General features: G+C 51.5%; 1 protein-coding gene across 1 annotated transcript in view; it reads right to left on the bottom strand.

Moving 5' to 3' along the window:
• Positions 1–26,192, bottom strand: part of RTTN (rotatin) — an 87,444-nt gene that overhangs the window by 7,184 nt on the left and 54,068 nt on the right. Inside the window, exons 33-44 of the mRNA XM_028524605.2 lie at positions 24,692–24,881; positions 22,801–22,892; positions 20,007–20,106; positions 16,483–16,675; positions 15,095–15,185; positions 13,155–13,308; positions 11,718–11,855; positions 9,093–9,310; positions 4,520–4,625; positions 3,688–3,785; positions 2,514–2,591; positions 1,646–1,772 (exon numbers count right to left, since the gene is read on the bottom strand). Of these exons, the coding sequence (XP_028380406.1) occupies positions 1,646–1,772; positions 2,514–2,591; positions 3,688–3,785; positions 4,520–4,625; positions 9,093–9,310; positions 11,718–11,855; positions 13,155–13,308; positions 15,095–15,185; positions 16,483–16,675; positions 20,007–20,106; positions 22,801–22,892; positions 24,692–24,881 (1,585 nt within the window). The remainder of the gene's footprint in view (positions 1–1,645; positions 1,773–2,513; positions 2,592–3,687; positions 3,786–4,519; positions 4,626–9,092; positions 9,311–11,717; positions 11,856–13,154; positions 13,309–15,094; positions 15,186–16,482; positions 16,676–20,006; positions 20,107–22,800; positions 22,893–24,691; positions 24,882–26,192) is intronic.

Below are 26,192 nucleotides of genomic sequence, written 5' to 3'. Positions count from 1 at the left end.
TAAACAGTTCCTAAATTAGACATCTAATTAAACGGGAGAAGAGGGTTAGAAACGGGCGGTCACTGGGTCCGGTGCCTTCACTTCCCGGAAGGAGAAACACGACGACGCCGCGGTGTGGGCACAGGACAAACGCCACGGCCACAGACGCCGGATGGAGGGCACAGCTCAGAGAGGCCCGCGACCCGCCCGGGCCGCACAGCTCGCAAGCAGCCCCGGCCAGCAGTGGCACCCCGAGTGCTCCCCTCTCGTGCCTCCTCGGTAAATTAAACCACCGTCTGGGAGTCGCCGAGCGAGGGAGACGATCGCACGGGAACCAGGAGCGTGCGGGACTGTACCACGCAGCAGAGGCAGGGGCTGAGAGACCCTGGCGGCCCAGGCGCGGGCCGGCTACAGCACGACCACGTTCTGTGAGACAAACTCACGCGGGGCCAGCACACGCAACACACGCCCTGACCTTCCCGTGTTCACACCGCACAGCAGTGTGCAGACACCGCCGTTCCCACTCGCTGTCCCGTGAAACTGTCACGAATGGGGCGACGTTGCTTGGAAGCAAACAAACCAGACAGGAAAACAGGAGGTTTCTCCCTCAGTTTAGTTACCTGATCACATTCTGATAGTTGCATCACTTGTAAGTATGGAGGTAACACAGATAACGGTTTCGAAAGACTGATATTAAAGGAAGTGGATTTTTTTTTGCTCAACAGTTAGCCACTGATTCTTTCTTCCTCCTCCCTTCCCCAAACCCTAAACTGAGGGGTAATGGGGCGGGCAGAGTAAGCGCTAGGGAGACGCACCCCCCGCACCCCACAGGGAGGGCGCTGGGGCGCGAAGGCCAGGGTGGCCGGCCACAGGCGAGCTGCGGGGACCCCACGGACGGACAGTTCCAGAGGGCAGTAAGCTCATCGTGGCACCGCTGGGGGCCACATGGGGGCTCTGATCTGCTGCTGAGCTCCAGTCCTTCCTCCGCACACCCTTCTTTCCGTGGACAGCCCCGCTGCCACACTGCTGGACATGGGCAGAGAAAGCGCACAACCTTGGGGAGCACCAGCAATCCGCCCCACCCCCCTAGCAGTGTCTTGTCCCCCCACTCACGCAGCCTTTCGCTCAGTCTCAGCTCCCCTCACACCACCTCCTCCCTGTGTACGCTCGCCCTCAGCGGCTGGCCTCCACAAATGTATGGCCCACAGTAGGTGCTCAATAAAACGTCCCACCCAGGAATGAAAGGAAGGAAAAGGTGTCCAGCTGTACCAACCATCACCGACCCACCGCATCCAGAATGACCTTTCATCAAGCCAGTGCCCTGCTCTCAAAGCTATCAAAGTTTTAGCCTTTCCCTCTGTTTTAAGGGCTGACATCATAATTTTCACTCTCCCAATTTTCCTACGAAGTTCAATTCCCCACCGATGGAATGAGGCCAGTTTCTCCCCCCCATTCCCAGAGCTGGGTCACGACTTCTCCACAACATTCGAACACACCTGCCTGCTCTCAGATACCTACAAGGAGGTGAGCCCTCGACCAGCCCACCCCCGATGAGCAGGAGAAACACGCCGAACCGTGTGCTGGTTTTGCCCCCCCGCTTTAACCAGAGCACAGGACACTGGGGTTCTAGCACACCCCGTCACCGAAAGGCAGGCCGGGCTCTTACCGTTGGGGAACCTCGCGGTGTAGACGCACAGCAGCTGCAGGGCGGCCTGCATCAGGGAGTCGTCCATCAGAAGCCAAGGCCAGAGGGCGTGCAGCACCGGCACGAGGTGGGCCGCACGCGCCGCCTCCTGTCGCGGGCGGGAAGGAAGGCAGCACCGGTCAGAGCGCGGGGAAACGCAGCACGAGGTCAAACCCCAAACAGCAGTCCCCAGCGCAGCGCCCTCTCCCCCTGTGTGTGTGTGTGCAAGTGTACGCACACCCAGTGTATGGGCGCAGGGAGAAATAAATCACTCGGGGGTGTGGCAGTGTTTTCAGGCCCCCCACTCACACCAGAGCGAGCGGGCACCTGCGCGGCTCCGGGCCAGCGGGGCCTGGGGTGCAGAGCCCCCCGAGGCGGCGGAGGGTGGGGCTCCGTTCAGCCGTGGCGGCAGCTCCCCCCCACAGCAGCCGGGGACAGGCTCGTCCTCTCCCCTGAGGGACACAGACACCTGCACTCGCTCCCTGGGAAGCCAGCCGTCTGACAACCAGCCGCCTCCGAAACTCCCGTCTCAAAGACACACGCAGCCTCTCGCTCCATCCCGGCAAGAACGAGGGAGACACCCCACGAAACAGACGGGACGCACGTCTGCTTGAGCCACCTGACGTCCAGGTCTCAGTGATAAAAAACTCAGGTGTGACGGGGACTGTGGTCAGTGCCGAGGGACCAGAAGGTCAGGGGCACCGATGTGAGAACGGAGGTTAAAGGCCAGCCGGCTGTGCATCTGAGAAGCGTCCCAGGGTTTTCCGCTCTCCGGCCCGCGCACCTCACACAGAGACGGAGCTGCCCCGGCCGGCGCTGCCAGGAGAACCCGGGAAGTGGCGCAGCTCACCTTACACTCCTCGTTCTGATACAGGCAGTTCCTCAGCAGCTGCATGGCCGTGCCTAACTCTCTGGCGAAGCCGTCCTCCTGTCCAGACAGAGAGCGCTGAGCAGTGGGCGCACAGAGGCACAGCCCCCGTCAGGCACCGCAGCTCCCGGTCCCTCGGCCCGGTGCGGTGCAGCCGCACCCTCGCCACGCCCGACCCATCACGGCCCGGGGCCGAGGAGCTCCTGAGCTCCGAAGGGTGACGCATCTCAGGAGGCCCACCCACCACGAGAAGGTGGCTTCTGTCCTCCCGTGCGTGGAGAGACTGAGATGCGCAGGAAGCTCCCTGTTTCATCTTAACACAGTGAAGCAGGTACCCACGGGTGCTCGGTCACCGCAGGTGCGGGCCGGCCTGCCCAATGCCGAGGAAAAGGGCCTGGGCCGAGCGAGGAGGCAGGAAGCGAAGCTGGAAGCCACGGTAACACCCGGCATCAATCACGTGATGAAACGTGGCTTCCGCTTGGTTTCTCACCGAACGCAGCTGAAACCGGTGATTCCACAGACGGCTCCCCAGTGGCCTCAGCTGCATACACGAGTGTGTACTTACATCTTTACAAATACACACACTTCCGTCTTCTCAAGGGGCCTGTGTGGCAGATCTTCCTAACCAGGGTCACTACTATTAACCACTGCCACCGCATGAAAACGGTGTTCCTTCAAGCTTGCGTACACACGCAGTTGGAAGGACTATCCCAGCTGATCACATTGGGAACACCCGCCCTGCTGGGCTGCAGGGCCGCGCGACGGTGCTGCCGCGAATGTGCCCCGGACAGCACACAGGAAAGGTCAGAGCAGCGCCTGCCGGGGCAAGTCAGGGCTCACCCCGAGGGTGCCTGTGCTCACTCGGAGGGATTTGCTTCTGGTGGCGCGGTACCGCACACGCTCCAAAACAAACATCCATAAGAACAGACACACGCCTTCCATTTAAGGGTCTTCAAAGGGGAACTGAGACACAGCACAAACCCCCCGAAACTGCTAACGTAGAAACCCCACTGAGTTATCTGACTGTGCCTTCCCTCTCGCTCAGGCACTCGGGTGGACCCAGCGTTGGTGTCTGTCATCTCTGGGCACCAGGAGCACGCTGGCGAGAGGGCCTCTCCGTGGCGGGGTGCTCGTCCCGGAACCCCGGAACCCCTACCTTTCTCCGCAGCGCCGCTCTGCCCGGCCGCAGGGAGTCGAGGCTCAGCTGGGCGTGCACTTGCTGCATCTGCGCGACGCAGCTGCCTATCAGATCGGCTGGAAGACAAAACCCCAAGCCAGCCGAAGGATAGCCACGTCCCAGGAGTCAGAGCCACATACGTCAGTCAAACGCTCAAAAGCCCACTTTACACTGCGGACCAGCTCCACCTGAGTATTTTCAGCGAGCGAGGAGTGAGTCAGGGGAACAGTGCCAGGGAGGGAACGGGCCACGGCTGGCCAGGTTCCAGCTCAGTGCAGCACCCCGGAGTCCGAGTTCCGTTCTGGGACGGGCACCCTGTGTCCCCGCGGTGACCCTCAGCAGGCGTCAGGGACCTGGCGGTGCTGGTGCTCCCGCTCCACTCTCGAACCCGGGCTCTCGCGCTCTCCGGATGAGCCACTGCAGCACTCGGGGTGGGAGGGCGAGGCTCGGGATTTATGTTGAAAGACAGGATCTTATAATGCTGCTGACATCACCATCAAAACTATGTTCTATTTTTTAGGTATGTAACGTGCTAGTGGCTACTAATATATAGTTATTATAAAATTAAGTGGTGTGTTACTTTTTAAGCCTTTTAATATTTAGAGATTTCCAAGAGTAGAAAACATTGCACACAAAAAATTTACACACATGATCTTATCATGTTACAAGTAATGCACGCTTAACTATTGCTAGCGACCCTGAACATGGAAGTGTTTTACATGTGGGGTCAGAGGAAATGGACACGAACAAGCAGCAGCACCTGAACCGACGGCACGCCGCACGCACGCCAGGTGCTGCTCACGCAACCCACCTTTCAGGGCGAGCCGCTGGGCCCGTCGGCTGGCGGCCAGCAGCGCCAGCAGCCCGCGCCCCGCCACGCTGCTCAGGGGGTCTCCGGGGGGCTTCCCTCTGTAGCACTGCGAAGAGAGCAGAACACCCACGCATCACACCCCGAGTCTAGACCCCCGTCTTCTCCCACCCGCCCGCACCCGGCAGGGTTTCCGCTGTTGCTGCTGCCGCCGCCCCCCCAGGGGCCCGCGGCGGAATAAACAGGGCCCGTCACCCCCCGGGGTGCCCCTGACCTGCACCTGTCTGTCTGCCCCCTGGAGAAGGCCTGACCTCGTCTCCTCTTCTCTGCGCTCCCCAACTACTGCGTGTCTGAGCTCTGAAGACCTGAGCAGATTCAGGTGGGACTGTCTGTGGTAAGAGTCTCTCTCACATGGAGATGCACATGCATTTCTACTACAATGTCAAAGGGCTCGTCAGTTCCAGTGGCAGAATCAGGAAGTTCCTCATGAGATTGATAACTATCAGTTAACTCAGATTTCACGACTTTTCTTTCTACCAGTTAATTTTCAAAATAGTCCAGCTTTATAATATGGTGATTAAAACTAAGCTCAAATGCCGATTTCCCATAAAACATACTACGGCTCAATTACTAGATACAGCTCCACTCACAACTGGGCACACATCTGGCGCTGAGACCCAGGAGGGAGGGGCCTGCGGGGTGGGGGTGGGGCCCGTCCTGTCCTCGGTATCCCTGGCTGTGGATGAGACGTTCAACACCTCAGGCCAGGGCTGCGTATTGGACGAAGGTCACGCTGGGTGTAACCGTGAGGCGGGGGCAAGCATCCCAGGACAGTGAGAGCGTGTGGAGTGAATCCTACATCCGCCACGAGAACCCCGCTCTGTCTGTGAACTCAGGGGGAGAACTGCTCTTCTACACAGACGCACTGAAGCGGCTGCTCGTGTCAGTGATCCTTCCAGCCTAAGGCCCTCCCTCGACCCAGCCAGAAATTCAGCGTTGGGGGGGATGAGCATGTTCAGAAGATTCGGTCTCACAAAGGCCTCCTACGCACCTTTCCCCTGGAAGGTGCTGGAAGAGAGACTGTCCCGGCATGGCCCAGGAAAGGGGGACGGGGGACAGAGGACACAGGACACAGGAGATGGCAGCAAACAGTGAGGCCTACAGGAATTCCCCAGGGAGGAGGGTGACGCTGGGCACCAGGCCGTCACCAGGAACGGAGAGCGATTTCCTCCGGAGGAAAATGAGGCTGAGACAAGTTCGGATGCTTCTGAGCCTCCTGAGAGGGACAGGGAGCTTATCGGTGGTAACAGAAAAGTCAGCAAATTGAAAAATGATACAATTGCCGCTGAGAAAAAAGCAAGCTGTGCCAGAAACGGAAGGTGAGCACGTGTGCGTTGCTCTCACCGCATGCTGAGTAATCGCTAGTCACCGTGGGGGTGTGTAATGTTGGGGGACCAGAAGGGAGGCCGCTGTGGCTGGGTGGGGGCTGGGGTGTGGAGTCACAGTCTGGTTCTCCGCAGCAGGAAACCAACAGGCGGCGTCCCAAACTGAGTAACCAGGGCAGAGCCATCCTGTTATCTCTGTGTGTTCGCAAAGGGAGCTCACTGAGTATCACACGAGGGGAGGCAGCACTCCATCAAGTCAGGTGCATTCAGCACGTTATGGTCAAAATCCCACTAACAGTTTCTTAGTGGATATTCAAATGCTGGCCCTCGGAAGGCAACTGCGCGAGGCTGGTGTGGCCCCAGTGAACATGAGTTTGACGCCCTGCCTTATGGAGTGCCGCTGTAGAGCAGCCACTTAAACGGTTCTCTGCCAAGGCATTTCAGTTGCAGGCACGGCACGGTAACCGGCTAGAAGGACGGAGAGCTGAGTCAGAAGAGGTTCAGTGCTGTGCCAAAGACCACACATCACAGACAGACTGGCGTTTATGTTGCTGCCTATAACGAACGTATGGCACAAACCATGGCTTATGTGGATGTATGTTATTATAATGCGCTGCTCTTTGACGTGGCTTAGTAATATTTTAATTCACCTATCTTATAGAAAGCAGGGCAGAAACGACAGAGCTTGCAGTTTAACGAGCTCACCGATAACGCCCCGCCTCCCGAGGGGCACGGCGCCTCTCCTCACTCCGTCTGCGCCCTGCCCGCGCCCTCCCGACCGACACCCCGTCTTCACAGTCGGCTGTTCACGTGAGCGAGAACAGTGTGCCTTGTTAGGAAACACGGTTTACGTCCTTGGTGAACACACCCACATCGACACCGAACACTGCATGCACTGGGCAACGTGGGGACGGGGAGGGGAAAATTAGCTCGTCATTAGGAGGGTCGCTGTGATAGCCCTGTGACTCGCTCTCCTCGACCCAGAAGGTAACAGCAAAAGATTAAAAACAGTGACTTGTATAATATTATGAAGTATTAAAGAAAAACCAGGACGTGGTACATTTACCACAATCCTGTGGCACTGCTTTCCTGAGTGTAGCACGTCAACACGACTCCTGCTCCCTGCATGGACCCGTGCTCATCAGAAGCCCAGTCACGGCTCCCTGAAACACAGCACCACCAACAAGCAGGAGAAACCTTGACCCCCCCACCCCCCAGCCCCGGAGGCCTGGATGCGGGGCCCTCTGGCCTCCCTCCAGGGGAGAGAAATCCGAGTGCACCGTGAGTCAGCCTGGCTCCCAGAGGGGGAGAGGGGTGAAGGAGCGCCGGGGCCCTTCCTCCGCAGAAGACTGGTTGTTCAGCCGGAGCCAAAGCTCAGGAATGACCGATGCTTTTGGGTTGGGGCTGGAGGAGTTTTGTCTAGTTGTGAATCTGAGTTTTCCTGATTATTATGTATTTTTTTAAGTACATTTTAAAATCCTCACCCAAGGACATTTTTTCATTGCTTTGAGAGACAGACAGACACTGGTGAGAAAAAGAAATGTCGACTGGTTGGTCGCCTCTCATACTCGCCCGACAGGAGAAGGAACCCGTACCCCAGGTCCGAGCCCTGACCTGGGGTCAAGCCCACAACCTTTCCGGTGTACAGGACAGCGCTCCAACCCACCGAGCCCCGCCAGCCAGGGTGCTTATTACGTCCGTTAAAGTGCCAAACAGCACCCAGCGACTCATCGGGGGAACAAGGCCTGCTGTTCTGATGGCGAATGAGACCAGTGAACGGTGTCCGGTCTTGGTTGCAAACGGAGAGAAACTGAGTGGAATGAGGATTGTAGCTCCAGGGAAGCCGCGTCCTCCCGAAAAGAAGGGACATGGAGACACTCTCTGGGGACCCTGTTCCCCCAGAGACCCAGTGTCTGCGCAGCTGCTGGAGGGCAACAGGGAGGAAACTCAGGCCCCTTATCAGGCTCCTCATCAGGGCCTCCCAGGCAGGAGTGGCCATCTGGGCGGAGCCGCGCTCCTGAGAAGCCTGTGACCCCTCCTCGGGCAGGTGTGGGCTGGGCCGGGCAGCCGCCTGACCGCTGGCGGCCTCGTCCACATTCCAGCGCCGTCAGGGCCTCAGGGGAGCACGAGCACGTGGTCATTCCAGAAAGGTCTGCGTGAGCAGGGCTCGCACAGGCAGGAAAGGGCAAACCCCCGCGTCCTAGGAGCAGAGGGCCGGCCACACACTGGCGTCCCGCTGAACCTCACGGCAAGAAGACAGAGCATGAAGCCACACGGTCCCTGCAAATCAAGTCTTCATGCCCCAAACCTGGCACCTCCTGATGGTAAAAGACAGCTGTCCACCTCAGGAAACACTCCTGCTTGTTTTCACTGTTACCCTATTTATAAAATGGCAATACAGAGATTTTCTAATGTTTTTGATGAAACAGAAAGCGTGGTTCGTGTTTCAGGATTGCAAAAAACAAGGGAGAATATAAAGCAGGCACCCAAGCTCGGAAAGGGGGGGCGTGTCCTCACAAATGTGACGACCAGGCCTGCCACCTCGTATACATGGGCTCCTCAAATACGCGTGGTTCATGTAGGTGAATCCAGTGTCACTGGGGTGAGTACATTTTCAAAGACGGAAACGGTCTTTAAAGTGGAAACAAACTGTGGATTACACCATCACCCTTGACACATTCCCAGTGGCCGCGGTCAGGATGCGACTCACTATTCTGATACACTGCTGGACCTAGATCGCGAATATTTCCCTCTGAATATTTGTGTCGTATTCTCGCCAACACCACAGGGTGGGACTGAATAGGAAATGGTTCCTTTAACTACATACACACTCTTGTATTACTTAAGTAGTCATAATGAGTATTAATTATTATTTTTCTAAGATCTATGTATTTTTTTATTTTTAGAGAGAGGGGGGAAGCAGGGGAGAAAGAGACACATCAGCGTGAGAGGAAACATCGGTCACTGCCTCGTACAGGTGCCCTGACCTGGGGGCAAACCTGCAGCCCAGGCATGTGCCCCGACCAGGAAACGAACAGGTGACCTTTTGCTTTGCAGGATGCTGCCCAGCCGACTGAGCCACACCTGTCCAGGCAGTATTAATTACTTTTTAATGTAAAAGATTGAAATTTTTTTTTTTACAAAACCAAGCCTGAAAAAGTAAAGTTTTAAAAGCTCAAGAAATCGCGCACCTGAATCATGACTTCACTGAGTCGCTCTAGAGACTTCTGACCTTCCCGCGTGTCGTCGAGAAGGGAAGCCATCGTCGGACTGGGACACGGACTGGTTCCGTCCTTATCCCGAAGACGCCTCTTTGCTTCTTCGGTCAGGAGCACGGCGAGGAACTGCAGGCTGGCGGTGCAGAGCGCGGGGCGGGAGGCGGACAGCCCCGCGCACTGGCAGAACCTGTCTGGAAGAGAGGGCCGTTCCACGCGTGAGGGCCTGAACACTGCCTCGAAACAGAGCAAGGGAGTCAGAGCGCTCTCAGTAAGTTTTAAGGAAGGGAAGCGATCAAGGGTGACAAGAGCAGGTCTGGTGTTTGAGGGTAATTTAAACAGTACTGAGACCACACACGGAATCAAGGAATCTACTTAATTTTCATTGAATCCTTTTTATGTGAGCTCTTTTTTTATGTGAATGAGTGTGTGTGTGTACAAATGCACACGTGTGTCTGCCAGGACCCAAAATACTCCTTGTAAGAGGGATGTGTACAAATGGCTATAGATCCCTCTGGAGTCTGCTGGGATCCACAAAGTCTCTAGAGTTCTTAACTTTTTCGTTTTTATTTCATCGCTAACCAAGAAAGAAGCTAAGGCAGCTACACCCTGAATTACTGAGGTGGCCACCTTGTAAGTGTGACTGTGTAACCCCTTCCAAACCAGCTGATGCTGAACGGGACCCAAAACGAGACGGAGTGCAGCGCTGGCGGGATCAAAGGGTCACGGTCGTTCTGCGGGAGAGCAAGGGTGTGAGGGACGGATGTGCAGACACGGCAGAGCGGACAGAGCGGGCGGGCCAAGTCGGAAGGTCCACACTGAATGAGCCGTACTAGTCTCCCGTTGTGAGCGCTGATGAATGTAATCAGAGGAACGTGTGCTGCATGACGGTCATTTTATTAAATTGCTGGCACCGGCTTACAATTGTGTGGCTTTATTTATATGTTATTTCGGATTCATACTTGTGTAAGAGTTACCACCGGGAGACTTTCTACCTAGATTTAGGTTACAGAAATGCTCATGTTCTTCAGTGACCTAAGAAAAATACTTTAGTACTAGCAGTGGATTTCATGAGAATTGTGTTCATGTAAATCATGTCTAAGTATTAGTCCAGTTTGAAAGTTTGAGCAAAGATGGTTACCAATGACGTAAGCTGCAGTAACCGCAAGATATTTTAAATGCGTGTGCATACGTGGCATAGCAAATAAACAAACAAAAACATCTCCATGGCAAGGAACATCACGGATCGTTATTAGTTATGTCTTCACCGGCATCACAATTACCAAAGCCAACTGTTTACAAGTAGGTTATTTTTGATCAGCACCACTACTATATAAAATTGTGTGTGTGTGTTTTGCAGAAAGATTCTGAACTTAATGTGTCTTGATTGTGTCCCTAGGGAAACAGTGTCAGGGCAGCAGGCTTAAATCAGGGCCGGCAACCCTCCCCGCAAAGGCCCGGAGAGGGTGATATTCTCAGCCCACAGGCCACAAGCCTCCCTCACAGCCGCTGGAGTCGCACCCTGGGCGGGAAGGGGAGGAGCTTGGCGCAGCCCTGCTCCGGTAACACTGCGTTTCCATAGCAGCTGACAAACCTCGAGGACCAGCTGGCTCGGGCGGCCGGTGCATCCCATTAGGCATCTTGCTTTGCCTTATTGGTGACTCAGGCAGGGAAGCCCCGAGCAGGCAACAGGCAAATCTCCACCTCAGCCAGTCAGTCAATCGATTTCAACTTTTCCTTCTTTTACTAAAATAAGGATCTCCAAATGGATACTGTTCCCCTTAGGGAACTCCTATATACAGGTACCTAACAACTCCGTTTCCTGTTATACATGTATTTCCCCATAAATCTTACTTCAGAACAACTCTCTGGTTACAAAGTATATCACACATTTACCTTACAGAATGACCAAATGATAAAATAAAATGTGGGAAAAAAGTCAATTAAATTACTGATAACTTAGAAACTTAAATTCAGCTTTGAATATATTTAAACTGGTTATTTTTAAAAAGTAACAAAAGTTACTTAAAACATTTATATAAAAAAGATTCTTGTCATGCTAAAGTTTAGAAGAAACTATGAAAAATCAAAGGCAGCAGTTATTTAAGTAGTTAAGGAAACATCGTCTAAAAATAACGACACTATCTCCTCGGCACTTCTGTGAGAGAGAACTCGCTGTAGGAGAAGCCCTGTGTCCGGACAGCAGACACCACTTTCACCAGAACGCTCCACGTGACCCAGGCGCAGGTCTGCCCGCGTAAGCACGTGCACGCAGGTGAGGGAAGCGTGGTCCCCGCGCCAACCACGGTTAACCTCTCTCACTGTTTTAGAGTCGCGTCACGTGCACCTGCCTAACGCCAGGGGCCCGTCTTACCTATTTTCATGGTCCCCGGAAAGGCGTTTCAGTGTTTCTAACACACACTTTGGGGCCCTCACGGGCACTCACTGTAAACGTCCTGAAGCAAGCACCTAGCGTCTCTTTCACGGCCATGCCGTCACTGCTTCATTTTAGAGAGGGCACGCGTACGACGTACAGGTGTGACAACGATGGTCCCCATCTGGGTCGGCAGGAGGCCCCAGCTGGGTGCGAGCGCCCCTTACCAAGCACCGCCGCCCAGTGCTGGGCCAGCCCCGCGGCGATGGGCGGCAGAGAGGCAGCCGCCGCCTTCCTCAGGAGGGTGGCCAGGAGGGTAAATAAGTGTGTCCACGTCTGGTGGAACGCCGAAACCAGCTCTCCGTCTGTCGAGTTAATCACAACGTGTCAAGGTAGGAATGCAAAGAAAAGGGGCCTTTTAAAATGCAAAATTCATCAGACACTTCATTACACTCAAAATAAGGTGTGTGCTTGTCAGACAGGGCCAAATGCAATTCAGCATGAATTTACTTCAATTACTTTCTCTTTTATATTGCTTCTTAAATAGATCTTTCCCCCCTCTTCCTACAGACAAATAAATATGCGCTCCCAATCCCCTCTCATCATTAAAGCACATCCAACAGACACGGGGTGTGACACACTGATTGTGAGGCCAGAACTTCAAAAGCACTTATCGGGCACTTTGTAGAAAGATGTCAGTGTTGTGCCGCTTCTGTAGAAGCCAAGGTTCCCCGGTTTCCTTCCCCCTCCTGCAGCCTTGGGGGGGCAACAACGTGCCAAGGCCACGGAGCAGAAGAGGGTCTGCGGCTCTGCCCCGGGCTGACGTCCCGGGCAGCCTTCCCCCTCCCCTCCGCTTCGCACCGAAAGAAAGCAGGAGGCAGCTGCTCTCTCAAGGCTGCCTTCTCCGCCACAGGCTCCGCCCACCCCGCCCGCAGGCTCCGCCCACCCCACCCGCAGGCTCCGCCCACCTGCATCTACCTCCACCACCGGGCAAAACCAGGACGGCCCCCCTGGTGTGCTGCAGCACCCACCGGGCACCTGGAAACAGCCCTTGTCTTTCTCGACTCTTTCGTTACCACCCGTTCTACAGGAGTCTTTCAGGCCAATGCTTTCTCACGACCAGCCCCGTGAAATATTAATTCTACAGATACTGCATCGCTGATGTACTATCCCTACGTCTGCCCTTCACACATAAAAAGAGTAAGTATAAAGCTTATTAATTTTATTCAATACAGGCTTAAGGCAGCTAAATGAAACATTTCAGTTGGAAGTTAAATTAAAAATTAAAAAACTATTAACATTTAACTTTATAACTATGCTTGCTGAAGAACTTCTAATGTAATTTATTCATATATCCAAATGTACCAAATTACATATGAACATTACAAATCATAATCAATTTTTATAAAATTACTTTTTTTATAACTCAAAACTTTTATTTTTCCAGAAAAAAATGTTAATTTCTTAAAAAATATTTTAGTGGACTTTTAACTCTCACTAGATATGAGAAAATAACCTTTAACTTGACCACTTAGTAGATGTACATTCGGATGTCAGTGACATTTTTCTCTTCAGCACCGGGCATAACTGACAGGTTCGATACTGGTGCAGAGGTCCCCCTGCGGTATTCCCTGCCCCTCCCGAACGGAAACAATAAAGCTCACCCAACAGGTCGCCGGTGCAGATGGCCAGAACTCTGACAACGTTGGTGACGAGAGGGTTCAGAAGCCCGCCCTGAAGCACGAGGTCAGGGTCCACCACCGCACAGGACTGCAGGAGCCGGGACAAGGAGCGCAGGTACTCAAGCAGAAACGACACCTGCCGGCGAGGACAGGACGTGAAAGGGGGCCCGCCTCGGGGAGGAGGTGCCCTACTTTCTACGCACTGGAAGGAACCTCTTTGTCAACACGGCAATAGAAAAGCTAAGAAGATAGTAACCATAACTTTCAAAGACCTCAAATGAATACACAGTGGACGGGGCATTGTTTTTTATTTTTATTTTAGTTATTGTTCGAGTACAGTTTTCTGTCTTTTACTCCCATCCCAGCCCACCCATCCAGCCCTCCCCTCCTCCCTCCATCTCCCCCCGCCCCTAGTTTTTGTCCATGTGACTTTTATACTTGTTCGTGAGCACATCATTAACTGGGACATTAACACCACCGACTATAACACCACCAAACAAAACGACATTTATGAAGCCAACTGAATTTCCATTTAGAGAAAGCAAGCCTCAGAACTTTTCAAGTAGCTAAATTGTGGAATCAATATTCTCAGAGAAGCAGCAAAGGGCATTCCAAAGCCATAAAGCCTATAATTTTATACAGGAAAAAAAAAGAAAAATTACAAAACACTCTTCAAAGGGCACAACCTGGGGGGTTGGGGCAGGTAGCCCACTAGCCTGATTATTATTACAAATAAAATGCAAATGACGCATGTCTGCCCTCAACCACTCTTCAGCATAAAAATACTACTCTTAATTACAAAAGAAAAATTTGATCTGCCCCAATATTACCAATAAAACCATTTCTGGAATGTTGCTTGTAATATTATAAGAAGCATTAACTGACAAAAGTACTTTAAGAAAATTTCCGGGATGTATAAAAAGTAAAGAATAAGCTGCGATGTCTCCTTTATCTGTGACCCCCGGGAAATGCAATTGCGCACACGCATCAACATCAGAGAGAAGCTCTGAAGGCCCCTCTCCATACGTGTGCACACACCGCACACTCATTCATCCCACCGCACTCTGAGGCCACTGACGGCACTTCAAGTGACTGTGGTGTCACATGAATTAGCACGACAAGCGCCCCGTGCACACTCACTCCTGCGAGCACTCACTGACCCCCGAGGGCAGGACGAGCACGGCCAGGGACAGGCCTGCACGGGCCCTGGGGTCCCCGGGGCCCAAGGACAGGCCAGCTCCCTGCCCCCTGGAACCCCGACGAGCACTCGGAGGCAGAGCGCCATGTTCCTCACCCTTGTCGGGGGTCTGCCTCGTTCCGAAAGCTCAGAGAAAATGTCACAAAGCGGGAGAGACTGGGCTGGTCCACCTACGCCTTCACCCCACACGCATCCTGTAGCCCCTCTTACAAAATTATTGATTTTGAGGTGACGTTTCTATCGGCCACAACTACCCAAAGAACCGTTAAATATTCTGTCTAGTCAAGAACTCAAAAATAATTCATGTATTCTTATCAGACTGGGTTCTGAAGAGACACAGAGAACTTGGAACAATGCCACTCTAGGTGAGCACGACAGAGAGAGCCTAAAATCACTGACGGGGACGAGGGGCTGCTACCCCTCCTCCTTCCTGAACATGGCGCCGAAAGAGATCCAGATCCTGGATGAAACATTTATAGCTCGTTAATGATGGAACCAGCAGCAGAATCCAGGTCTCCAAACCCCCTGCTCCCTTCTGTGCCCCAAAGACGAAAATGTCAAGGAACCTATTTCACACGACCCCACCACACCAGGGACAGCCGGAGAGGTGTTCGCTGCCCTCCTACAGGCAGTGCGGCCTCGGCGGGGTTCCTGTCCCCGGCACCCACAGCGCGGGGACGCACAGACGGGCCCCGGGGGCAGGAAGGAGACGCGGCCCCCTCACCTGAGCCTGCGTGTGCCCCGCTGGGGGGGACGACGGCAGCGGGGCCTTCAGCTCCTGCACACAGCTCTCTATGAGGGTGGCGTCGGCGACGCTGTCAGGGACAGAAAAAAAAAATCTTGTGATGATTAGCAGGCCTCTTGTTAAAGATTAATAAACCCGAATTTGAAGTCAGAATGTAACCTTGAATAGAATTCAAGAGAAAGGGTTTTCACAAAGCAAAGTCGATACATGTTTATAAAAAGGTATTTCAGAGCACAGGAAAAGATCTTATCAGACACAAGTGGGAAGCAAAGAATTTCAAAGAAAAATGTCTAATGAAACCATGTGAAAGGCATCGCTTGTAACCCTCACATTGACCCCATTAAACAGGTGTCGTCAGCGACACCCGGGGCCATGGCTGCAGCGCTGCCGAGGGGACCAGCTCCAACCGGACCCTACGGTGGGCTGATTCAACGCCCCCGGCCGTTCTTACTAGACTGCACCACCGATAAGTTAAAAGTTATGTCAGAGGCCTATTGGTACTATAGATAAACAGAAGACCCAAATCATGATTTCCCCAAAACTTATGAGGATTTTTTTCTAGTAAAAAGTTCAGTCTCCCATCACCAAATAAATCCAAATGAATTTTAGAAATGCATTTTCAAACCGTGGGCATTCCTCTGATATGACCACTAGGGGCAAAATCCCCAACTCCTCCACTTCCGGCCAGAAGGACCAAGGGGCCTGAACAGTCCCCACGTGTGGCGGAGGGCAAACGGGGTGTAGAACCTCTGAGTTGTACAAAGTCAGGATTCGTTCCGAGGGGAGCCAAACAGTCAATGTAACGAACTGATACAAGTGGCTGGCTGATCACTCTACAACCAAGGCTGTCAGGGCAACCCGGGCGGAGCAAGCCCTGCAGCCGGAGGAGCCCGCAGAGGACGAACAGTCCGCCCGGGACCCACAGTCCTGCAGCGGCCGGATACAGCCTCCGGGACCCACCTGGGCCCCGCGCCCCGCCCCCCCCCCCCCCCCCCCCCCCCCGAGTCCTGCAGCGGCCGGATACAGCCTCCGGGACCCACCTCGGCCCCGTGCCCCCCACCCCCCCCCACAGTCCTGCAGCGGCCGGATACAGCCTCCGGGACCCACCTGGGCCCCGCGCCCCCCCCCCCCCCCACAGTCCTGCAGCGGCCGGATACAGCCTCTGGGACCCACCTGGGCCCCGCGCCCCCCCCCCCCCCACAGTCCTGCAGCGGCCGGATACAGCCTTCAGGACCCACCTCGGCCCCGCGCCCCCCCCCCCCCCCCCCACAGTCCTGCAGCGGCCGGATACAGCCTCCGGGACCCACCTGGGCCCCGGGCCCCGCGCCCCCGCGCCCCCGCCCCCCGGAGTGCTGCTTCTCCCTCACCTGCAGAGCAGCTCGAGGAGCCGAGCCTGTCGGAAGGCGTGCGCGGTGTCCCCGGGAGCGATCACCAGCAGGCTGTCGCAGAGGCTGCACACCGCGGAGAGCAGGGGCGGGGTGACCAGGACGCACGGGCGGGGCCAAGGAGCAGAAAGGGACGAGTCTCGAGGAAGCCGGGGGGACACGGTTTCGGCCTGACCTGGGATGGAAAGCACGCAGAGAAAACATCGTCTTTTGTTCACCCTGCGGTCCTGTGCAACAGTGGCCAGTCTGACAGTCAGAGGAAAGTTTCTGCACGTGTCAGAGACGGCTGGGAGTCCCGCGTGCTCCACTTGGGGCCTTCGCAGCGGGGAGACGTATGGGCCGCACCGGAACCAGATGGTCAAGGTCAACGCCACCAATAACAGGACGGGCAGGAACCACGGTTCTGCTGCAGGAGGCGCTGACAGTCTCACCACGGGGGAACAGCCAGACATCTGACCTCCTGCAGCACAACTGGCCTGGGACTGTCACAAAGGCCAGGGTCCGGAAGGCAAAGCAAGGCTGAGGAGTGCTTCTCAGCACCCGAGAGGCGGGGCAGCTGAGTGCGCAGCCAACCCCGGCCTGGACCCGGACAAGAAAGGGAACTTTTTCCTCTGCTACAAAGGACATTCATGGGACAATATGCAATCTTTGGAAAAGGTCTACAGAATACATCATATGGCTGCGTCATTGTTAATTTCCTAGTTTTGTGATTATAAAAGACAAAACTTCCCCTCTGTAGTTATTAACTCCTTTGGGAAGGCACTCTGAGAATATATATCACCAAGAAAGATCTGACATTTTAAATCAAATAAAACTGGGAAAATTAAATTTAGGTAATTCCCCAGAAATACTTCAAATGGTTTCGAGGGAGAATTTTAAATACTAGTCACAAAACGTGTATTACATATCTTCAGCACGTCTGTCCAGGGTAAGCACACAGAAGAAAGGATACCAGTAAAATGGGAGGGGCAGAGCATTAAAGAAATTCACACTCAATGTATCTATTGTAATTTTTATATTTTATCTGGACAGAATTATCCCAGTTGTCCATATGCACAGTACCCAAACAGATAAACACTGTTACTTTGTGATGATTAAACCGTATTAATCAAATGTAGCTTCTGGCTCGAGAGACCCTGGTAATGGTTTTCTTATAACATAGAAGAATTTTTCCTGAACAGAAGTCAGAAACTAAACTGAAAGATGAAAAGCTGGTGTCCGGAGCGGCCCTGATGCGTGTGCGAGAGAAAATGCTTGTCACCCTGCCCTGAACCACGCCGGGACAGGATCGTTCCCAAGTGACTCAGGAATCACAGCGCAAGCAATGAGATGATTGACTAGCCTCACAGAACAACCCTGCCAGACGTTCCAGCTGAGGGAACTAAAATCTCATTATCACGAAAAAAGAAAAAACTGCATCTGAATACTATTTTAAAAAGACGGGATTCAGAAAGACATCAAAAGCACTCAAAACTGCCCTAGCCTTGCGGCTCGCTGCCAGCACAGAGGCAATGCTGGGTTTCCGGCCAGGTTCAAAGACGTGTGACAGACCCAACAAAGAGGCTGAAAAGCTTTTTGTCAAATGCACACGCTGGAGTGACTGGCAACCGGTGACAGTGTCCATGAACACACGTCCTAAGCTCAATCCTTGAAAATAAACTAAATCCAAATCAAGAATGACAAAATGAAATACCCACGCAAGCGTACAGGGGTGGGCAAAAGAGGGTGAAATTACCAGTCATTATTATAGGAAAGGTAAATCAAAAATGAGGATATAAAACAACAACAAAGAGACAACAGCTCACACAACAACACACAACAACAAACTGAGTCTCACGCACTCACGACTGGAACCTGCTTGGGCCCGCCCCTGCACGTCCGCACACAATCTGCACGTATGTGACTGCAGCATTATTGTTCCCAACGGCCCAACAGCGGGGAAACCCCAGCGCCCACGACTGAAGGACTGAGGGACAGGCAAACCACAGGGGTCGTCCAGGCCGGGGAGCGCCCTTCGGAGATGAAAAGGAGCGAGGCGCTGACACGTGCCACCACACCACGGGCCTCGAGGGCCTCACGCTAGTGAGAGACGGCAGCCACCGAAGGGCACGTGCTGCAGGGCTCCACTTCCAGGAAATGTCCCCACTGGTGGCGGCCTGGGGCTGGCGAGAGTGGGGGCGGGACGGCGACCCCTAATGGATGCAGGGTTCCTTCGGGCTGATGAAACGAAACGTTCTAAAGCTGACTGTGGTGACGGCCGCACAACGCCGTGAACACGCTAAGAACCCCTGAACCGCGCACTTAAGGTGGCATGTGAGCTGTGTCTCAAAAAAGAGTAACACGACACACGTTCAGAGGCAAATACTCATGAAATTCTTTATCAGATTTCATTTCACACTCGTGTGTCTTTAGCTACTTACACAATCTGCGTCTGTCCCTTTGTTCTCAAGAAAATCAAGTAACTTCTTCCTCACTTTTGTATACTGTCAACGTAAACTACTAAAAATCAAAATGGGAAATGGTTTACGAAGTTATGAGCAAGTACTGAAATAAAAATTCAGAGTAATGTCTCAAGTATTTTTGAAGTTCTAGAAAGCATTTTTCTCAGCAGATGCTTACTCTTCAGTGTTTAACGTTATCTTTTTTTTAAGATAGTACATTCTGACCTGGCTGGTATGGTTCAGTGGATTGAGTGCCAGCCTGCGAACCAAAGAGTCAGTGGTTCGATTCCCAGTCAGGGCACATGCCTGGGTTGCAGGCCAGGTCCCCAGTAGGGGGCGTGAGAGAGGCAACCACACATTGATGTTTCTCTCTCTTCTCTCTCCCTTCCCCTCTCTCTAAAAATAAATAAATAAAACCTTTTCAGAAAAAAGCCTATTCCTTACAGGTTAGGAATTTAATGTTAAGTAGTAACCTTCAAGTATAAACATATATGTACGTGTACTTATATTTAGAAGCATAATGGAGTTGGAAACAGCCCCTAAGGCAAGGTGTAACACTGTACATATTGCTATTAATAGAAATAAACCCTAGGCTACTCATCACGCGTTTGCAGTGAAAGAGGCCCAATGCATTCCGCGTGCTTTACAGTAAAAGCACAGTCAGAAAAATACTCAGGACCCGACTCTCGTCACTCCAAGTGGGCTCCTGCAGGAAACCGAACTGTTCTTCCCACGGAGGGAAAACACGGAGTTAACAAACATCCACCAGCCCCCCCAGTTATCTGTGCTCAACTAACACAGCCCCACACTCGATCAGACTGTTCGGTGGGAGGCCAAATTCCCGCTTATAGTTAGGAGGATTGGTTTTGTTGCTTTCAGATCTATTTATTCTAATTGATTCTATCATGTTCTGTGACACTTCATTTTGTTCTGATCTAGACACTGTGTTCTGGAGCTTATTCAACTCTGCTCTTATCTAGACATTTACTGCCAAAACATCTATCTGGACCCGCTTCTTGTCCTTTTTCCTTCTGCAAGTACCGAGCAGACTCTTCCCGGAGGTACCTGGAGCCACAAACAGGCTGCGCGAGGAGGATTCCGGGAGAGACGCGGCCGAGGGCAGCGCTGGCGGTGACAGTCCCGAGCTCCCCGAGGAGGGTGCCACCTGCGGAGCAGCAAGAACACGCTTTTACTCTCGGCGATCGCGCCTGTGGGGGTCACAGCACCGACATCGAGGGACAAGCAGGATGTGCGCGGAGGGGTATCCCGAAACAGGTACGGTAGCTAAAGAAGTTATCGTACTGCATTGCAACATAGGCAGCTTTGAGAGAGTCACAGCTCCAAGAGAGTCCTTTTGAAACAGCTGGAAATAGCGAAGTCACTTCTCACATCAACATAGAATTTGAGTTTAAAACTATTTTCCTAGTTTCCTGTCAGACAGACAAAATGCATCAACTGGCCAAAAACCGTTTTCTCTGTGTTCTGCCTTACAGAAACAAGCGTTCACTGGAGACTTTAAAATTTTTCAAAAGTTAACTCAGGAGTTGCATATTGTATTTTTCAAAAGGATTTCCTAATACCTTTCATCCTCTTTCATCAAAAACAGCACTGGTGCCTAAACATGTTATTTGATTTAAAAAAAAAATTAAGAGAGGACACAGGAAGACAATGAGGGTCTGTGATGTGAGAAAAAGAGAGGGTAGAAATCTACTTCCATGTTTCAAGCGTAACACAAATAAGATCTGAGAAGTTTCTAAGGAGCGTTAGGTTGCACGTGGACACCTTTCTCTACGTGTCCAAGAGCAGAAACGCTCTGGCCTGCTTCACAATCTCCAGTCGTGGATTCTAGGCAAACAGCCACCGGAAGCTGAAATCACCTTAACTGCATACACTCTCGTCATGACTGACATGTATGCAACATAAAAACAAGAGAGCTCAGGAGACACCATGGAGGACGAAGAGGAGAGGACAGGTCCACTGACCACCCTCCAGCGGTGCGGCCCTGACCGCCGAACCCACCCACCAAACGTGTGACCGCACACAGCTCACGTGCAGGCACGTCCCTGAGCTCCCGGGTCAGGCTGGCTCCACACGTGAAGGGTTATTATATAAGATAATTGGTCTTTTACCAAAATTCAGAACATGTATTTTAGTACAAACATTTAATCAGACCCAAACCCATTTCACTTACTTCAGTGAGAGATTGCTGCCTAATAAAATTGCTGAAATCTAGTTCAACACGTTTCTGTTTCTTGACATGTTTGCCCTTGAGAGCAACGGCTGTAACTCTGTAATTACTTAGCTTGGAAAACTTCAAACACACCAAAATGAGTACAAAACACAGAAGAACGTACAATACATATTATTATTGGCTCTTCCTAATAATTTTTAAAAGGATAATTATAAAGTAGCACGTGCTCTGCACACAAAAGAGAACGAATGTTCTACCTATCCCTGCCACTGCATGCGCCCTACACAGGTGTCCCCGGGACGCGCTTCTCTAAGTGCAGGTGCCATCCCAGCACAAATGAGCCAGAGGCCTCCACACTGACAGAGGTGCCCCTAGGCAAATAATGATGACAACAAGTAACACATGTCCAGGGCCCTTCTCAGAAAACCTAGTACCCTCGTCTCTGAGATTTATGTTATAATAAACTTGAGAAGTGCAAAAGTTTGACTTGCTTTTGCTTTTTGTACTCAAGTGTTTCTGTGTACGACCAACATAACCTGACATCTACAACACAGCTGAGATAGCTCAAAGCTAATCCCAGCGGCTAGTGTTTGCTGGGGTCTCACTACGAGCGAACGACTGAAAAATGTGCGAAGATTTCCAGGTTAGTCGGCAGCCCTTTAACAAACAGGGAAACCTGAGGAGCGCTTTCAAGCACAGGTGAGTTAAATAACCCTCTTTGCCTTCAGTCACAGCATCATTCCTCTCACTGAGACGCAGACAGGGAGGCGTTCCAGCTCGGAAGGCAAAGCACGACACCTAGTGGAGGCCAGGGCAACTACTCTAAGTACAGCTGCAGGTTAGCAATGGGGAAAAAAACAAACAAACAAACAAAAAAACACTCTTCTCTCCAGTCTCCAAAAGATAAAAAAAACTCTTAAAACTGTAGCAAAAAGTACCAGTTTCCTGAGAAACTGTACCATAAGTAGCTCCTATTAATGCCTGAATAACGTCACCATTCTCACACTTCTTTGTCCCTGGAAGCAGGTGAGAGCGTTGGCCTTCCTGGTTCTACAGCACCGTGATTATTCCAACGACACTTCACAGCTGAACGTGATGTTTCCCAGTCAAGAATAAATGATTCTGCCTGCTTGTAAAGCAAAGGAACCTTAGGATCGCTATTATTTAGAAACGCTCGGCGTGCTGAATTTTGCAGAACCGAGCACCTCGCGAAGGGGAAACAGGCAGGAAGGCCCACCTCACTTTCTGGTGCTCTGCACACCCAGACGAGCTGCTCCCTGACACGAACGAGTGTGCAGGAACGTGCTCATCAGCACCGCAGTCATTCGAGGGGGTGACCATCTCCAAATCGCTCGGCCAGAAGCCAAAGACAGGTCAGGGGCATCAAGCATTACGAACCCTTTGGGACCTGCCCTCTTCTCCTACTAACCACCGAAGAACACCGGGGACGTTTCAGTTCTTTAGAAAAGACAGGAGAGCGGCTGCGAGCTCATCTCCAAGGGTATCATCCAGGGCAGCGACACGAGCAAGGCTCAGGCCGCACTTCGAGTCCGCCGCGGCTGCCACGGCAAACAAAGCCGCACACCCCCCGCCACGCCACCGCTCCACTGGGTGAATTCGACGCTTCTCAGAGGTCAGGAAAAGCACTTGGGAATTCTGTGGAGGTACCATGGTTTCCGAGGTGGAGAGAGAACTGGGATCTCGATCTTGATGGGACATTCTAGACGGAGCACTCCAGAACTTGAAGGAGTCGTCCAAGCCTGTGACAACAAGGAGATTGTCACCATGAATGTCTCATAGGTACTGTAGCAATTAACAGAGAAACAGTCACTACATGAAAGCAATCAGGAACTAAGGAAAGGTTTGCCTAATTGATTTGTATACAGAGCTAGTTTTACTAAAAATTTACAGACAATTAGCTGAATGTCCTTTAGCTTACTCATATGCGGTTTATCAAGAGCACCAGCTCCCAAACTTTCACGTGCTCATCAAGGCAGTTCCTGGGGCCTCATCCAGGAGCCTCCTCCACACCCAAACCGGGCAGCCACACACGTGCACTGCTGACACACTCACAGCAGATGTCCCTACTCAAGGTTCACGGCCGTGCCTTCAGTAACACGGGTCCAAAGACACCCCAACAATTGAGTGGGTCACTTTCCTAACAGGGACATTTATTTAGAACATCCCTCGTAAGTCCTCCAAGGAGTAGGCAGAAAAGTGAATTAGAAATTTACACTTAAATGTTTCAAGGTACAGAAACTTCACGCCTGGGCCCTGGCTGGTATGGCTCAGTGGATTAAGTGCCGGCCTGCGAACCAAAGAGTTGGCAGTTCAGTTCCCAGTGAGGGCACGTGCCTGGTTTGCAGGTCCCTAGTAGGGGGCCTGCAGGAGGCAAACACACATTGACGTTTTTCTCCCTCTCTTTCTCCTCTCCTCTCCTCTCTGAAAGTAAATAAATAAAATCTTAAAAAAGAACACTTCATGGCTATAATTTATTATTCATTGACTCAGAAAAACATACACATACATATATCCATGCATATAAATACATTTTATTCATAAACATGTATACACACACCCATCACAGGGGGCATGTATAATAAAATTAATTCCCAAATTCACATTTGGGAATTCTTTCTACTATTCTTGGACCTCTTCTGTAAATGTGAAGTTATGTCAAGATTTTTTAAAATTACATAAAATTAATCTTAAAATTCAATATAATTTTATTATTAAGTCATTATAAATTATTAAAAGACATAAATGATTAGATGTTCTAAGGTCTTATACTTAGGAAATCCAAGAGAATCTACAAATAGAAATGAAGAGGTTTCAATAAGATTTCTTGACAAATGAGTAACACGCCAAACACAAATACATTTTTGGATTCATTAGCAAAACAAATGAGAAAATTTAGTAGGGGAAATGTCTTATTCTTGAGTGCTTGGGAAGAACCTTTCTAAAGCTGGGGACAACAGTAGAGGAAAGCACAAAACTGTGCTGAAGGTCATGAAACACCTCATGAAACATTTATAGGATTTTTAAGGTGGTTTCCATGAAGAATTTATAACACAGGAAAACGCTTCAGCGATGTTTCGTGAAAGAAGGGAAGACAAAAATGCACGTAAGACACGAGCAATCCTGTGACACACACCCGGCTCCCGGAGCAAGGGGACGGGAGAGACCAGGCCACGGGGCGGCAGAGGCGACATCCCTGGGGGAGCAGGACCGGAGACAGAATCAGTTCTCCCGTGTACTTGTCATTATGTTTCAACATTCGGTAGCAAACACTCTGGTTCCTGACAATTTAAAAGGTGTTTTGTTTTTTTAATAAGATTTTATTTATTTATTTTTAGAGAGGGAAGGGAGGGAGATAGAGAGAGAGAGAAACATCAATGTGTGGTTGCTGGGGGCCGTGGACTGCAACCCAGGCATGTGCCCTGACTGGGAATCGAACCTGCGACACTTTGGTTCGCAGCCTGTGCTCACTCCATTGAGCTACGCCAGCCAGGGCTAAAAGGTGTTACGTTTTATAAAAACACCAAGGTGACGTGCTCACCATTCAAGTCGCTGCCGTCTGATGCTCGGTCGGGGGCAGGGCCCTTCCAGTCACACATGTACAGCCCCAGGTGACACTGCCTCACCATCTGCTGCAGGTGTTCATAGAAATGGCAGTGATGCAGAAGGGCCTGCAGGGCGGGCTTTCCTATGAGCGACAGGCCGGAGTCCTCGTCGTGCACACAGGGGCCCTGCAGGGGGAGAGGGGGCGACAGGGAGAGACGGCGATTCACTGCATCCTTCCTCAGGGAACCTGGGGGGCCCCAGACACCGCACGCCCCGACCCTGCCACACGGACGGCAGCGACGCCAACTAGTCACCTCCCAGCCGCCTAAGGGGCCACCGACGACAGAGGCGCCCTCTGTCTCTCCAGGGGCCGGTCAGTCTGAAATCTGTCTGTGGAATGGCGCAACTTCACCCAGTAATTATGCGCTTGAGCCATAACTACAAAAAGCTATTTCACAACCTGCACAGAATGGTAAGTATTAAAATAACAGACACCGTGTGACCCAGGCAGCCAGAATGAGTCTTCGTGGCTACTGACACTCTGGATAAACAACAGAGACCCACCGCGGTCCACAGTCAGCGTCACCTGCCACTTCCCCGGCCACCTCACACCGCAATACATGAATGAAATGAAGCTACTAATAAACGAGTAGCATAATGCCCAGAACAATTTAAAAATATTACACACACATTACATAAAATTATTCAAAATTTTTACTTTTGCAAAATTGTGTCTGTAAAATAGCTTCCTGGATGAGCTACCACCACAGGGCAAAACTGACAAAAGTGTAAGAAAAATACGTGAGAAAGCAGGAACCGTGTAAACGTCAAAGACACGTCACTCCGGAGCCCCTAACCCGCCGACTGTTCATTCCTGAAGGCCTCCTGAGGCCGACGGCTGTAACGTCTATGACCAGGACAGGCGGGGGAAACCTACTGTCCCCGGGAGTCCATCCCTTCCTTGGGAACAAGTGTTTTCAGAGTCAGTGAGAAATTATACATGAAACTATCGTGTAGGCCTGTAGTAGCTATTCTATAAAGGGGTATAATCATCATAAAGATGTCTAATTAAATAATCACACTTATCCTTCGTGTATTCATGTATTTTAAAATTGATTTTTTTCTCTAGTTCTTACTAACATAAAAAGAAAAAAGATTTATAAAGATAACAAAAATGTCATATGAGACATAAATTTAAAATTAAATCTACCTAATAAAGTTTTAGAACCTGTTTTTTTTGTTCCTTGCCTCGAAAGCAAGGTGAAACTTATTTGGTTTACGAAGACTGAAGTTAAACAAACTCTGACATGAAACAAAGCATGAATATCCCAGCAAATAAAGACTGAGACACAGAAATGTAAAAGGGTACAAGGAAAACCAATTCAGGAGGCTTAATATGGAACTCCTACAATTTGTGTAAACATAAAAGAGAAAAAAAAAGAAAAAGTGATTTTTAAAATAAATTCAAAAAATCTGTCAGAGCCAAGCGATACGGC

Source organism: Phyllostomus discolor, chromosome 9, assembly GCF_004126475.2.
Source record: "Phyllostomus discolor isolate MPI-MPIP mPhyDis1 chromosome 9, mPhyDis1.pri.v3, whole genome shotgun sequence".
In the NCBI taxonomy this organism is placed as follows: Eukaryota; Metazoa; Chordata; class Mammalia; order Chiroptera; family Phyllostomidae; genus Phyllostomus; species Phyllostomus discolor.
The sequence above is the reverse complement of the archived record's forward strand: the minus strand, read 5'-3'. Positions and strand labels throughout refer to the sequence as shown.